The 13,430-nt window shown below is 61.3% G+C and overlaps 6 protein-coding genes across 6 annotated transcripts; 3 read left to right on the top strand and 3 right to left on the bottom strand.

Moving 5' to 3' along the window:
• Positions 1–226: 226 nt before the first annotated feature.
• Positions 227–2,152, top strand: PAN0_013d4710 (dead-box protein abstrakt; the record flags this gene model as incomplete). Its single annotated transcript, XM_014799838.1, has 1 exon — positions 227–2,152. One exon carries the CDS (start codon positions 227–229, stop codon positions 2,150–2,152), a length of 1,926 nt encoding a protein of 641 aa, XP_014655324.1.
• Positions 2,153–2,396: 244 nt separating this feature from the next.
• Positions 2,397–2,876, bottom strand: PAN0_013c4709 (ubiquitin/40S ribosomal protein S27a fusion; the record flags this gene model as incomplete). The annotated part of the gene is made up of 1 exon (XM_014799837.1): positions 2,397–2,876. The coding sequence occupies one exon, from the start codon at positions 2,874–2,876 to the stop codon at positions 2,397–2,399; it is 480 nt and encodes a 159-aa protein (XP_014655323.1).
• A 748-nt stretch (positions 2,877–3,624) lies between these two features.
• On the bottom strand, positions 3,625–4,512 carry PAN0_013c4708 (uncharacterized protein; the record flags this gene model as incomplete). The annotated part of the gene is made up of 1 exon (XM_014799836.1): positions 3,625–4,512. One exon carries the CDS (start codon positions 4,510–4,512, stop codon positions 3,625–3,627), a length of 888 nt encoding a protein of 295 aa, XP_014655322.1.
• A 252-nt stretch (positions 4,513–4,764) lies between these two features.
• PAN0_013d4707 (uncharacterized protein) lies at positions 4,765–6,101 on the top strand (the record flags this gene model as incomplete). The annotated part of the gene is made up of 3 exons (XM_014799835.1): positions 4,765–4,927; positions 5,078–5,601; positions 5,655–6,101. 3 exons carry the CDS (start codon positions 4,765–4,767, stop codon positions 6,099–6,101), a joined length of 1,134 nt encoding a protein of 377 aa, XP_014655321.1.
• A 133-nt stretch (positions 6,102–6,234) lies between these two features.
• On the bottom strand, positions 6,235–7,452 carry PAN0_013c4706 (CDP-diacylglycerol-serine O-phosphatidyltransferase; the record flags this gene model as incomplete). Its single annotated transcript, XM_014799834.1, has 1 exon — positions 6,235–7,452. The coding sequence occupies one exon, from the start codon at positions 7,450–7,452 to the stop codon at positions 6,235–6,237; it is 1,218 nt and encodes a 405-aa protein (XP_014655320.1).
• Positions 7,453–8,068: 616 nt separating this feature from the next.
• On the top strand, positions 8,069–12,271 carry PAN0_013d4705 (pab-dependent poly -specific ribonuclease subunit pan2; the record flags this gene model as incomplete). Its single annotated transcript, XM_014799833.1, has 1 exon — positions 8,069–12,271. One exon carries the CDS (start codon positions 8,069–8,071, stop codon positions 12,269–12,271), a length of 4,203 nt encoding a protein of 1,400 aa, XP_014655319.1.
• Between the last annotated feature and the right edge of the window lie 1,159 nt (positions 12,272–13,430).

The raw sequence follows: 13,430 nt of genomic DNA, 5'->3' as shown, positions 1-13,430 counted from the left end.
TCGAATGCTTTGAAAGAAGCGAGCGGAGAGTGTTGCTCTCGCGCCCGATTTGGTGGATTTTGTGTGTCGAATCGCGATGCAACGCAGATCTGCCGCTCGACTCAGCCGCGCTCGGAATTCGGACGTAGGCGAGGCTGCGAACCCTGAATGGCAGCAACGGCACTTGACTCGACACTTCCACCTCTCCTCTACAGCTTTGCTCAGCGCAGGCCGTCCACATCGAGCCATGGCACCCACAGCATCCACCAGCGCTGCGGGGCAGCCCATGTCCGCCGTTCAGGCGCTCAAGCGCCGTCGCATGCAACAGCAGCAAGACGATCGTCCTCGCTACACCTACTCGGACGACGACGAAGAGGCCGACGATCCATCCTCGTCGACCTTTGTGCCGCTCAAGCAGCGCCGCATGCAACAGCTCGAACAGATCCAGGCACGCGCTCGCGGTATCACCTCCACGCATGCATCAGGCTTGCATGACGCCAACGCCGACGAGGCTCAGGGCGAGGACGAGGACGATACAGATAGCCGCGCACCGCAACGTCCACAAAGGTCGCTTCTCGACGAGGCGCGACTGCTGCGCGAGAAGAAGCTCGCAGAGGAAGGCGAAAGGTCGCAGGCAGATATCGATGCCGAGGAAGAGCGCAAGATCCTCGAGGCGCATGCCGCACGCAGGAAACTCGCCAGCGACCTCGAGCTCGCCAAGGGCATCCAATACACCGAGCCTCTCACCACAACATGGACACCACCCTCGTACATCCGCACGCGCTCCGAGCTGGAGAACGAAAAGCTGCGCGAAAAGAACCACATCCTCGCCGATGGCGTCGACATTCCGCCGGTCATCACCAACTTTCGCGACATGAAGGTGCCCGAGTGCGTGATCGAGTACCTCAAGACGCAAAAGAAGATCGTCAAGCCGTCGCCCATCCAGATGCAAGGTCTGCCGACGGCATTTGCAGGCCGTGACATGATCGGCATCGCCTTTACCGGCTCGGGCAAGACGCTTGCGTTTTCGCTGCCGATCATCATGCTGGCGTGCGAGGAGGAGAAGCGGCTGGCCTTCACGCGCGGCGAGGGGCCGGTGGGTATGATCGTGTGTCCGTCGCGCGAGCTGGCGCGCCAGACGTTCGAGTCGATCAAGGGCATTGCCGATGCGCTTGTGCAGGGCGGATACCCGCAGATCGGCGTGCTCCTCTGCATCGGCGGCATCAGCATGGCCGAGCAGCAGCACACCATGTCCAAGGGCTTCCACATCGTCGTCGCCACGCCGGGCAGGCTGCAGGACATGCTGGAGAAGAAGAAGTTCGCGCTGGATGGGTGCAAGTATCTGTGTCTGGACGAGGCGGATCGGATGATCGACATGGGATTCGAGGACGACGTGCGCAACATCATGGGCTTCTTCAAGCAGCAGCGACAGACGCTGCTGTTTTCGGCTACGATGCCCAAGAAGATCCAGGACTTTGCAGAGCAGTCTCTGATCCGACCGGTCATCATCAACGTCGGTCGTGCAGGTGCGGCATCGCTGGACATCATTCAGGAGGTGGAGTACGTCAAGCAGGAGGCCAAGATGGTGTACCTGTTGGAGTGTCTACAAAAAACCGCGCCGCCGGTGATCATCTTCAGCGACAACAAGAACGAAGTGGACGATATCCAAGAGTACCTGCTGCTTAAGGGGGTTGAAGCGGTAGCGATTCACGGAAGCAAGACGCAAGACGAACGAGAGTATGCGATTCGAGCGTTCAAGTCGGGTCAGAAGGACGTCATGGTCGCTTCCGGGGTGGCATCAAAGGGTCTGGACTTTAACGAGATCCAGCATGTGATCAACTACACCATGCCCAAGGAGATCGAAGACTACGTGCACCAGATCGGCCGCACGGGTCGCAGTGGCAAAACCGGTATCGCCACCACCTTTGTCAACGCCAATACCCAGGAACAGACGCTACTCGATCTCAAGTATCTGCTCATGGAGGCCAAGCAACGGATTCCTCCCTTCTTGGCTGCTATCGACGATCCAAGATTAGCGGCAGCGGGCGGGAAATTGTCCAGCTGCCCCGTTTGCGGCGGCCTCGGTCACTCCATCCGAGACTGCCCAAAACTCGAGGACAACCAGCGCAGACAAACCGCCCAATTCTCAAGAGCCGACGACGGCGGATACTAAGTCTCATCTCGCATTCGATCCGGCATCCGTCTCTCCATCTCTCTGTACTTGTATCATCTCCAGGAAACTTCTTACACACACGCGAGGATGAACCATGCAGAACGACACTTGAGCATTTCCGATACGCCATGGCTGCATGAGGCGGACTCGATGCGTCATGGCGAGGGTGGGACGATCGAGAAACGGCGTTGGAGCGTCGCTATTGGCCTAAAACATGGCAAGGGGTGAGTGTTGGAGGCCGCGTTTAGGCGGTGGGGGGCTTGGTGCCCTCCTCGAACATGAAGGTGAGCTTGCACTTGCCGCAGTACTGGCGGTTCTTGTGCCACGACATGAAGATGCCGGCGCCGCACTCGGGCGAGGGGCACTCGCGACGCAGGCGCTTGATGTTGCCGTCGCCKTCCACCTTGTAGTACTTGAGGATGGACATCTTGACCTTCTTGCGCTTGTGCGGGATGCGCTTGGGGGTGGTGTACACCTTCTTCTTGCGCTTCTTGGCACCACCACGCAGGCGGAGCACGAGGTGGAGGGTCGACTCCTTCTGGATGTTGTAGTCCGAAAGCGTGCGGCCGTCCTCGAGCTGCTTACCGGCGAAGATAAGGCGCTGCTGGTCAGGGGGGATGCCCTCCTTGTCCTGGATCTTGGCCTTGACGTTGTCGATGGTGTCCGAAGACTCCACCTCAAGGGTGATGGTCTTACCCGTAAGGGTCTTGACAAAGATCTGCATCTTGATCACGGTTGTGCTAACCAGTATAAGTGGTGTCCTCTGTGGTGGAGAAGGCGTTGCAAAAGAGGTACGAGGTCAGCTGGCTGTCCCAATGTTCCGCATATGACTGTCATCCGCCTGCTGCTGGCGTGGACAGACGACTGTGTGCCATGTGGAGATGAATTGGCAGGATGGACGGTCGATGCGACCTAGTGATCAGTATACTTACTGCTATGAACCGTGAGGAGAGGAAGGAAGGAGTGGCCGCTGGCGCCGACGTCTTTGAGGTCGCTCAGCCTGCGACTTGCATCTCCCTCGCTGCGCCGTCAAATTTCTTCACTGCTGAGCAGTCTCTGCGTGTACGGGGCTCGACAAACACTGCTCAAGTGCCTCATCGAGGATTGGGCACCCCGGTCCAAAACTACGAAAATCGAATCCAAAGTCACGTGCTGGGGCACAGCCTTCTTTTCGCACGAGTGGGCATCCCAGAGTTTGTCAATTAGACAAAGCCTAACAAAAGCCATAATTTCCCGAAGCTTGCCGGTCGTGCATGTTCGCCTTCACCCGATGATACACGCCACACAATTGATGAGACGATGCGAAGGATACAAATGCAATAGCGGATACAAGTACAAGTGCGACAAAGGAAGAGACGTTGACAGCGGTATTGGGCGGACAGGCTAGCAAATGGAGGTCGAATGCCTGGCGCGGCCCCGCATTGACCAGCTTATGGACAGCACGCCCAACCAAGACGGGCAGATTTGCCACGTTAATTGAGGTCGAGGTCGAAGGCGTCTTCGTCCTCGTCCTGTTTGTGCTGCTGTTCGCGGAGGTGCGAGTAGGAAGCGGCAAAGTCAGCCACGGGCAGCTCGTCGTGTTCGTCCATGGCGATGTCCTCGGCGGGCTGTTCGGCCATGGGAGCGCCGGCGAGCATGTCGGCACTGTTGAGGATGCCCTGTCGCATCATGGCGTCCGAAGGGAACGGCATCTCTTGCGGCATGGATGGTATGGCCGGATCGTAGTAAGCCGCTGCCTTTTTGGCGTACTGATTGTAGTCGGGTCCTAGCGCAATCTCCTCTGCCTGCGCATCTCCGTCTTCGGCGCCAGCCTGTTCGGCCTTTGTTGGCTCTGATTTCACTGTCGTCGATGTCGATGCGACTTGAGGCAGCTTGTATCCTGGTGGTGCCGAGGTGTACTTGGCTAGTCTCTGGGCATATGTGAGCAGGGTGGCGTGGCCCACAGGTCGATCGGCCGCGCGCGCGATCGATGCCAGCTCGTCCTCGGACAGCCGTGTGATCTCGGCGAGCTCGGCGTTGATGTTGCTCAGCTCGAGGATGGCGTGGCGTGTGTCGCGGTCTCGCCGCCTCGCCTTGGCTTGCAGCTGCTCGATGGTCGCCTGGTTGGCGGCGTGCACGTGCGCGAGCTGGATGCGCTGTGCCAGCAGCTCGTCCACCTCGCGCAACGCTGCAAGCACGTCCGAAACACCGCGCAGCTTCCACGACTTGTCGGCCGCAGTGTCGGTGATCGTCCGCGTCTTTTGCTGCGACGCATTCTCGATGGATGCAAAGAGGTGCTTGGCGAGATCCGAGTAGGCGCCGAGCGTCGAGAGCAGCAGCGATGCGGTTGTGGGCTCTTTGGACCCGGAAGAGGACGCCATGGTAGCAGTGCACCGTCGCAAAAGCAGCGATGCGAACGCTGCGTCGGTTCGAAGCGAGCGTGGGGGCGTGAAGGGATGGTGGTTGGGTGGGGGCGGTTGAGGCTAGGATTGGCGCGTGCGAGAAGTCGGACGTCGACTTCCGGGTCCCGGCTCCAAAAAAGCAAAGCCAAGGACCCTGGTTCATCCTTGCCCAGACATCCTCACCTCGATCGTCCCCATGGGCTACCGTAAGGGCTCTTGCTGTGCCTGACCATGTCCGCCGCAAACCAGGCTTTTCGAGGCGCCTCGCTGTACGCGGGCATCTTTGACGACGCGCCCAGCGACGTGCCACAGCAAGACATCGCCTCATCCAAGTCCGGCCAAGAAGCCTCAGCTACAGGCGACTCGGCAGCCGGCTCGTCGTCCAAGCCTTCAGGTACTTCTTCTTGCGCACTCGGCAGTTGCGCGTAACGCAAGCTGATGGAGGAGGACGTGCGAGCAGAGATTCGCACGGCCATTGCGTGGAACAACGGTGCTCACTGACGCTGCACTTTGACTCCTTTGTGATGTGGCCGGCAATCGGCAGGCAATGCAGGCTGGTCGGCCTCACTGCGCTTTGCGCCGCGACGCACGGGTGGGGCCAAGCCCAAGTCGCGCCCCAACGCCGCCTTTGTTGCGTCGTTCGCACCTGTACCTCCGAGCGACAAGCCTGAACAGTCCAGCAAAGCCATCCTCGTGCCATCGCCTCCACAGCACACGTCCGATGCTGCGGGGACGACGTCGTTACAAGCGGCCCAACCCACCGAGCCCTCAATTGCGGGGGTAGTGAAAGTGGAGCAGGGGAAGGCCGAACGCGCGATAGGGACTTCGGACCTCAAGCTGACGGCGCTTGCACTGCCGCAGAGCGCAGACGATGGATGGCTTGCAGCCGAGCTGGACAAGTACCGTGTGGACTCAGCGCCGCCGTACGTGCTTGCGCCCGAAGAGCTGGAACGCGACAAAGCACTCGCTCGATACCCTGAACGCGGCGACGATTGGGACGAAGCCGAGGCCGATGACGATGTCAATGGCTTCTTTGCCACAAATGCGGGCAAACGCGCTCGAAAGAAGGTAAGCATGCACAACATTGGCTGCGGATGGACTGTTGCTGACGGACAATGTAGAAGAAGCGCAAGCGAGGGATGTCGCCCGTGGGACCGAGTCTGAACGGCGAATACGATCCGCGTGTTCCCAACGACTACCTTGCGTACAAGCAGGTGGTGTACGATCGACGCTGTGCGCAACTCGACCAGCAAAAGTGGCAGCAAGAATACGACCAGCCAAACTGGCAAGAATACGACGACCAACAGGATCAGCCCCACTCTGAATCTTCGTGGAACCAGGGTGCGATGACGGGAGAAGAGGCGTATGCGCGCAGAGTTGCAATGAGCGCAAGAACAGGCCAAGAGGCGTACCAACGCAGGATGGCCATGTCCCAACCACCCGCTCCTGGCCCTCCACCACGTCCGCCGCCTTCACTCCAAACATCCGATGTAGACGCACGTCAAAACGCCGCTGCCATAGCTGCACGCTTAGCTGCCCTGGCCCCACCACCCACAACCCAGCCTTAGCTTATGATACCCAACCACGCCACTCGAGCCCAATTGCATTTTCTAGATTGATTTCTGTTTTGGTTTTTCAGAGGCGAAGCCCCTTCGGAGCTCACCCCATCGTTGTCGGGAGACGAGTGGAAGGGAGGAAGGATTAGGGTTTGGGGACGCGGAGGGTCTTGCTGACCATTGCGGTTGCCCATGCGAGCCAGAGGAAGGCAATCCAGTGACCCTGAATCCTGGCCACAGCCTGTGCGGTCTCGACTGCATCCTTGGCGGTGAATCCGGGGATGAGCTGGAAGGCCTTGGCGGCAGCGCTGGAAAAGTCGATGGTAAAAGTGCCGAGCGGAACGCCTCGGCCGCTGAAGCTGTCGGGGAGGTATTCGCGGAGCGAGCCAGTGAACGTCAGACCCTTGCTGGAGATGTAGCCGCGCTCCTTTGCGAGTGCGATGGGCAGTCCTCCAGGCTCGATGCGGCCCGTGAGCAGGCACACAGCCATGCCACCCACGAGCACGAGCGACGACGGGATCGGCAGGCCCTCAAAGTAGCGCGCCTTACCCGAGGCATCGTGCGGAATCGTGGCGGCGGTCACGTTGAATCTGGCGAGTCTGGCAACGCCGGCACACACGAACAGCGTGAGGATGAAGCTGTCCAGCCCACCGCGCAGGCCGAGCGCATACGCGGCAAAGGCCGGTGCGGCACCAAAGCTGAGCGAGTCGGCGAGACTGTCGAGTTCCTGTCCGAGCATGGACGACGACTTGCGCCATCGCGCCACCTTGCCGTCGAGCAGATCAAAGATGGCTCCGAACAGCGGGAACCACAGCGCGAGCCATGCGTGCTTGGGGTCCGAGGTGATCAGGTAGCGCGCCGAGGCGAAGAGCGACTGGGCGCCGCAAAAGGCGTTCATCAGCGTAAACGCGTCGGCGAGATGGAAGTTGCGCACGAGCGAAAAGTGGCCGTCGGTCTCGACAAACTTGAGCAGCTCGCTCGACACGTCATCCTTGTCGCCACCAGCGACGGCGGAGGATTTGGCGTTGGACTTGCGTTTGCGCACGCCACCGGCGGTGGATGCGGGCGAGGAGAGTTGCTTGGTCATGTTGGCCTGGAGGTTGGAGGGCGCAAGGGCGGATGAGAGGGACGAGGTGGATGTGAGCTGTGCAGCGCCTTTGGAAGCGACGCCCGAGGTGGGATGCGAGAGCGGCGACGGCGTGACGAGCGACGGAGGCTGCGGGTCGTCGTGATCGTTGGAAGCGGCGGCGACGTGCGGGTCCGAGGCGAGGAGCGGCGAGACGGTTGCGCGCGAGACGTCGGTGTGGGTGTGTGTGGCGTCGACAAGGGCAGGATCGGTGATGGCCGGGATGGTGCCAGGCATGTGTGAGAGTAGAGAGTGGACAAGAAGTTGGATGCAAGTCGAGATGGATGGCGAGCGAGCGAGCAAACGAGGATGGAAATGCAGCAGGAAATGCACGGATCCATCGACGTTGCGTTGCGTTGCGTGTGTGCTTTTTTCCTTTTCTTTTCTGCCAAAAATGCAGAGGAATGCGTCGATTTTCTGCCTTCTTCTCCTCTGTCTGTGACGCGTTTGGTTGCAGCGGTGACTGTGCCTTTTTCGCTTTTCTTCACGCTCCTCCTCCAAGCTGTGGTCGGCCATCTGACGCACAGACACGCGCCTCGACGTGTGTTGCTATGTGGAGAGGGAAGAGTGACGGGGACCCAACCGAATGGATTTACAGCGCAAGAGCACACGTGGAGATATTTTTTGACCAGCAAATGTTACACCGTCGTATGTCACAGCAAGTCATTTTCGCCTACGTCGCGCCGTCCGAGCACTCATTCACCTCTCGCGTCTCGTGGTGGCCTTCGACAGCAGCACACCATCACCATCCTCATCCTCATCCTGCGTGCTTGCGGCTGCTCAGCGTGCAACAGCGTCATGCCCGCATCGCACCCACTCGCTTCTTTTCTCTGACCCCATACTACCGCCCGCCATGGCCGAGTGGAGCGAACATGCCCACTACGGCAACCCTACCGGGCCCGTCGGCATCCCACCCGCCGTCACCGCGCTCAGCTTTGATCCCTACTCCGAGCTCCTTTGGCAGGGCACCTCCTTTGGCACCGTCTCATCCCTCTACTCCTCTCAGCTCTCCCGATACACCTCCTACATCGCACATGGTCTGCCCACGCATCCTTCGCCCACCAAGGGCATCCTTGCAGACGAGCGTCACATCTTTTCCGTCGGCGACAATGGCATCAAGGCTGCACAGCGTCGTGGCTTGGCAAAGTGGTCCACGCTCACCCACGACTTTGGCACCGACAGCATGAATCTCGTCTCCATGTGCGCTTCGCCCCTCGCCGCATCTTCCGACCTCGTCGCCGCCGGCCTCTCCCAGTCCGCCGCCAGCACCGGCGAAATCGACAACGACAACGACCTCATCCTCACCGTCAACAACAGCACAGGCGCCCTCCTCCGCTCCGTGCCTTCCGAAGCGCCCATCGTGCATGTTCGCAAGAGCGGCCGCTACATCTGCGCAGGCACCGTCACCGGCCACATCCAGCTCCGCGACCCGCGCACGCTCAAGGTCGAACATCGCCTCCACGCTCATCCGGGCGGTCTCGTCGATGTCCAGGCAGACGGCAACATCCTCTATTCGGTCGGCTGGACCGTCCGTCAGGGCCATCCGGTCCCAGAGCCCTTCATCCGCGTACACGACCTCCGCTCCATGCGCGCCCTCGTGCCCATCCCCTTTGCCGCTCCCGGCGGTCCCTCGCTGCTCGCCATCCACCCCAAGCTGTCCTCCACCATCATCGTCTCGGCGCCCCAGGGTCAGTTCCAGATCGTCGACATCGCCACCCCCGGAGAAGGCCGCTTCTTCTACACCAACGCCTCCTCCTTCACCACCTCGCTCGCCGTGTCCCCCTCCGCAGACTACATCGCCTTTGGCGAGGCAGACGGCAGCGTGCGTCTCTGGAGCAGCTCCTCCGACACCTCCAACCTCCGCTTCAACACCTTCAACTCCTCCGCACTCGACTTCCCCGACATGGCAGAACCCACGCCCTTTGTCAACTGGTCCACAGAGACTCCGCTCTCGTCCATCGGCATGCCCCACTACAACGACAAGCTTCTCTCCTACTTTGACCACGACGACTACGTCTCCGAAGCCTCGCCCCTCTTCAACCCGCCCTCCAAGATCGACCCCGCCGTGCTCAACAACCTCAAGACCGTCGACTATCTCGGCTACGCCAGCCTCCCGCCCCATCTGCGCGGGCAGCGCAACGTCGTCACGGGCAAGGGCCCCGGCGGGATCCGTGCCAGCGCGCTCCATCGTCCCGAGGACCGCAAGAAGATCGGCATCCCGCTCTTTCGCAGCGAAAAGGAGAAGGAACAGAGCAAGAAGGCCGCCGCCGCTGCCGCTGCCGGCGTCAGCGCTGCAGACAAGAAGAAGAAGAAGGCAGACAAGAAGCGCGCAGAGGCAGGCTCAGACAGCCTCTCCGCATCCGCCGATTCGCGCGTGGAGCGCAAGCAGGCCTCGGACACGGCTCCAGCATCATCGCGCGCCACCACCACCGACTCCAAGATGGCTACCAGGCAAACCAGTCCTACCGCCGAATCCGGCGAGCCCTCCAAAGATGCCGCTGCAGCCTCGGACAAGGAGCACGACTCGGACGACGATTCGGACGACTCGGACGCTTCCGATGAAGAGCAAGGCCAGGAGGACTTTGAAACGGCCGAGGCGATGCTCGCCAAGGGCCAGATGCCGTCGTACTACCGTCTCAAGACGATCCAGTACTCGCGCTTCGGCGTCGAGGATTTCGACTTCGACTTTTACAACAAGACGCCCTACAGCGGTCTCGAGACGCACATCCAAAACTCGTACGCCAACTCGTACCTCCAGGCGCTCCACTATCTGCCGCCGTTCCGCGAGATGGCCAAGGCGCACATCCTGCACGACTGCGCACGCGACAACTGCCTGCTCTGCGAGGCGGGCTTCCTCTTCCGCATGCTCGAGGACGCACGCGGCGCCAATTGCCAGGCGTCCAACTTTTTGCGCGCGTTCGGAAACAGCCACAAGGCGGCCAGCCTCGGGCTCATGGATCGCGAAGACAGCGTGACTAACGTCTCGGGAGGCAGCAGCGCCGGCAAGAACGAGATCGTCTACAGCCAGCTCGTCCAGACGCTCAACCGCTTCGTTCTCGACTGCACCTCGGCAGAGGCACAGTCGGTGGCCAGCACTGCGGCTGCGGGGGGTGCAGCAGCGACCGGAGCACGTGGGCCGCCACCGGGCTTAGGTCCACCCATGAGCAGCAACCGTGGCGGTACTGCTGGAGGGCGTCAGGCAACGGCGGAGCCTGCGTCGCCGACGTCGGGCAGCCAGACCGACAGCGTGTCGGCAGCGAGCTCGCCTGTGGCCAAGCTGTTTGCGCTCAATGCGCAGACCAAGACGGCGTGCATCCACTGCGGGCGCGAGTCGAGCCGTGCGAGTGCGGCGCTGAGCGTCGACCTGGTGTATCCGCGCCGGCCGATGTCGAACGAGGCGCCTGCGCCCGCCGACTTTGCGTCGGTGCTGCGTGCGTCGCTGGTGCGCGAGATGCAGAGCCGTGCGCCCTGCCGCGCATGCCAGTTCACCGCCATGTTCCGCACGCGCCGCGTCATGCCCCCTGCGGCAGAGCTGCCACGCGTGCTGTCGGTCAATGCGGCCATCCAGGCTCCCGAGCATCTGCACTACTGGTTGAACGACAGCCAGGGTGCTCCCAAGCCGGCCCCGCACGCAAGGCACGGCGCAATGCCGCATCAGCCGTTTGGAAAGCAGCCCTTCGGCCGGCGTGCACCCAATGCGGGGCCGGAAGCGAGAAGCGACGGCGGTGGTGGGCAGGACGAGGAGAGACGCACGTACCTGCCTCCGCGCGTCGCGATCGGCGTGCAGGGCGACGATGTGCGCGTGGTGCCGATCTACACGCCTGCGGATCTGGAGCGCGCCAAGCCGAGGTTGGGCAGCTATGCGGTGTACCGGCTGCGCTCGATGGTGGTGCAGATCTCGGCGGACAAGGAGCAGCCGCATCTGTGTGCGCTGGTGCGCGTGCCCGAGGCCGAATGTGGCGATGCCGTGACGCCGCGCCTGGCGAATGCGGGTGCAGCGGGTGTGAAGAAGGTGCGGCAGAAGGGTCAGGTGGGACCGTGGTACCTGTTCAACGACTTTTTGGTGCGCAATGTGCCCGAGGCCGAGGCGCTGGGATTCCAGAATGCGTGGAAGATGCCTTCGGTGCTCATGTGGGAGCGCGAAGACATGCCCGCACTCTCGGTGGACGAGCTGCGGCAGGGACGTACGTCGATTGATCCGACGATTCTGTGTCGCGACTACAACATTGCGCTGCATCGCGATCCAGCTCGGATCAGGCACAGTGTGCTTGCGCAGGACGAGTTGCCGAAGCCGGGCACGTTGGTGGCGATTGATGCCGAGTTCGTAGCGCTGAATCAGGAGGAGCTGGAGATTCGGTCGGATGGAACGCGGTCGGTGATTCGGCCGACGCGGCTGTCGCTGGCGCGAGTCTCGGTGGTTCGTGGACAGGGACCCAAGGAGGGCGAGGCGTTCATCGACGACCACATCCACACGCACGAAGACGTGGTGGACTACCTCACCAAATTCTCGGGGATCCTACCGGGCGACTTGGATCCGAGCACCTCGTCGCATACGGTGGTGCCGCACAAGTCGGCGTACAAGAAGCTGCGACTGCTCGTCGACTGCGGCTGCATCTTTATCGGCCACGGGCTCAAGAAGGACTTCCGCATCATCAACATCTTTGTACCCCCCAGCCAGGTGATCGACACGGTGGATCTGTTCCACAGTCCCAACCATCCTCGACGACTCAGTCTGCGCTTCCTCAGCTGGTTCCTGCTCAAGATCGACATCCAGTCAGGGTACAATGCGAACAATCAGGTCGCTGGGCGACTCTCGCAGGCGTCGCAGCAGGATTCGCCCGCAAAGTCGACGGTGGAGAGTGTGGCTAGTTCAGCAGCGGGGGCGGGAAGTACAGCGGTGGAGGGCGGACACGACAGTATCGAGGATGCGCTGGCGGCGTTGAAGCTGTTCCGCATGTACGAGGTGTTCAACTCGTCCCATCGGCTCGAAGACGTGCTGGAGGATATCTACGAGGCGGGCAGACGGCTCAACTGGAAGCCGCCCAATGCTGTGTAGCGCCCGCGCAATGCAATGTCAAATGTTCAGACGAAAGCAAAACGTGCGCAGCGTGTGCAAAGTGCATGATTCCGGTCATCTCGGGATGCTTGGGTGAGGGAGGGCGATTCTGGGTGTAGGCAGTGTCAGCGGCGACACGAGCCGGGCGGGGGAACGAGCCAATCAGAACGCGTCTATTGCAAATGCACATGTCGCATCTCCTGCGCAAAATGAATGCTTGCCCGTACACTGTGCCGACCAACACAGTTTCGCCGCTGTGAACACGTTCTTCCTGCCTAGCGCGAATGATAGGATGCGACAAGGGGGCGGAGGGGCGGTAGTGGAGCCGCAGCGACGGCCTAGCTTCTCCGGCGGGAAAGGCAGTGATGGCCGTCATGCCGAGACAGTGCGAAGCGGAGTCCGGCAGTGCAAGTGAGCATGGCGGATCGGAAAAGCCAAGCCGACGGGCGTGAATCTGCGCCTCGCACCTTCTAGAGAGCGAGATCGAGCGGCACTGCACTTAGCCGATAGGGATGGAGGAGCTACGTAATGGGCAGCCAGGCCCGCGTATGTGCGGGGGCGGCGGTGGTGCATGAAAGCCCGCAGACGGTCGCCTTTGCGAAGCGCAGGCACAATGCAAGCCAGGGGACCCGCCGTTTGAATTTGCAATTTGGCCGCGCCGCGATGCGCAACAACTCTCCCCCCCGGCGCTATCCCTGATCGATTGCATCGCAGCTCTGAGATGCTCCAGCAGGGTCGGTAGTTGGGTGGGGTTCAGTCGACTGCCGAGCCGCTCCCTCCCCCTTGTCTCGCAACTCCAGTGAAGTGACCGGGGGGAATGGCAAGGGACGCTGCGTCATGTGCGCGCTCGGATGCAAACTAATCCGCCGAAAAAGACGAGCTTCGATCCGGCATTTTTTTTTCATGTGCTCATCCCGCTGCGGTTCGCATCTGGCGCTGTTTCTGGGTGGGGATCGTGCGCGGCAATGCACTTGTGCGCTCGGGGGAGAGAGTGGATGCGCAAGGAACAGCCGCTCGCTGCCCGAGCCAGGCCGTTTATGGATGCCGTCGGCTGGCCTTCGACCTCGAATCGACTCAGACTCGAATGCAGCAAGCGGAGCATCTCGAAAAGTAGCCGCCCGCCCAAAGCGCCACTGCATTCATACCCGTCTGCCCTCCC

The sequence above is a fragment of the Moesziomyces antarcticus genome (assembly GCF_000747765.1).
Source record: "Moesziomyces antarcticus DNA, scaffold: scaffold_v10013, strain JCM 10317, whole genome shotgun sequence".
Classification (NCBI taxonomy): domain Eukaryota; kingdom Fungi; phylum Basidiomycota; class Ustilaginomycetes; order Ustilaginales; family Ustilaginaceae; genus Moesziomyces; species Moesziomyces antarcticus.
This window is presented reverse-complemented; position numbering and strand designations above follow the sequence as displayed.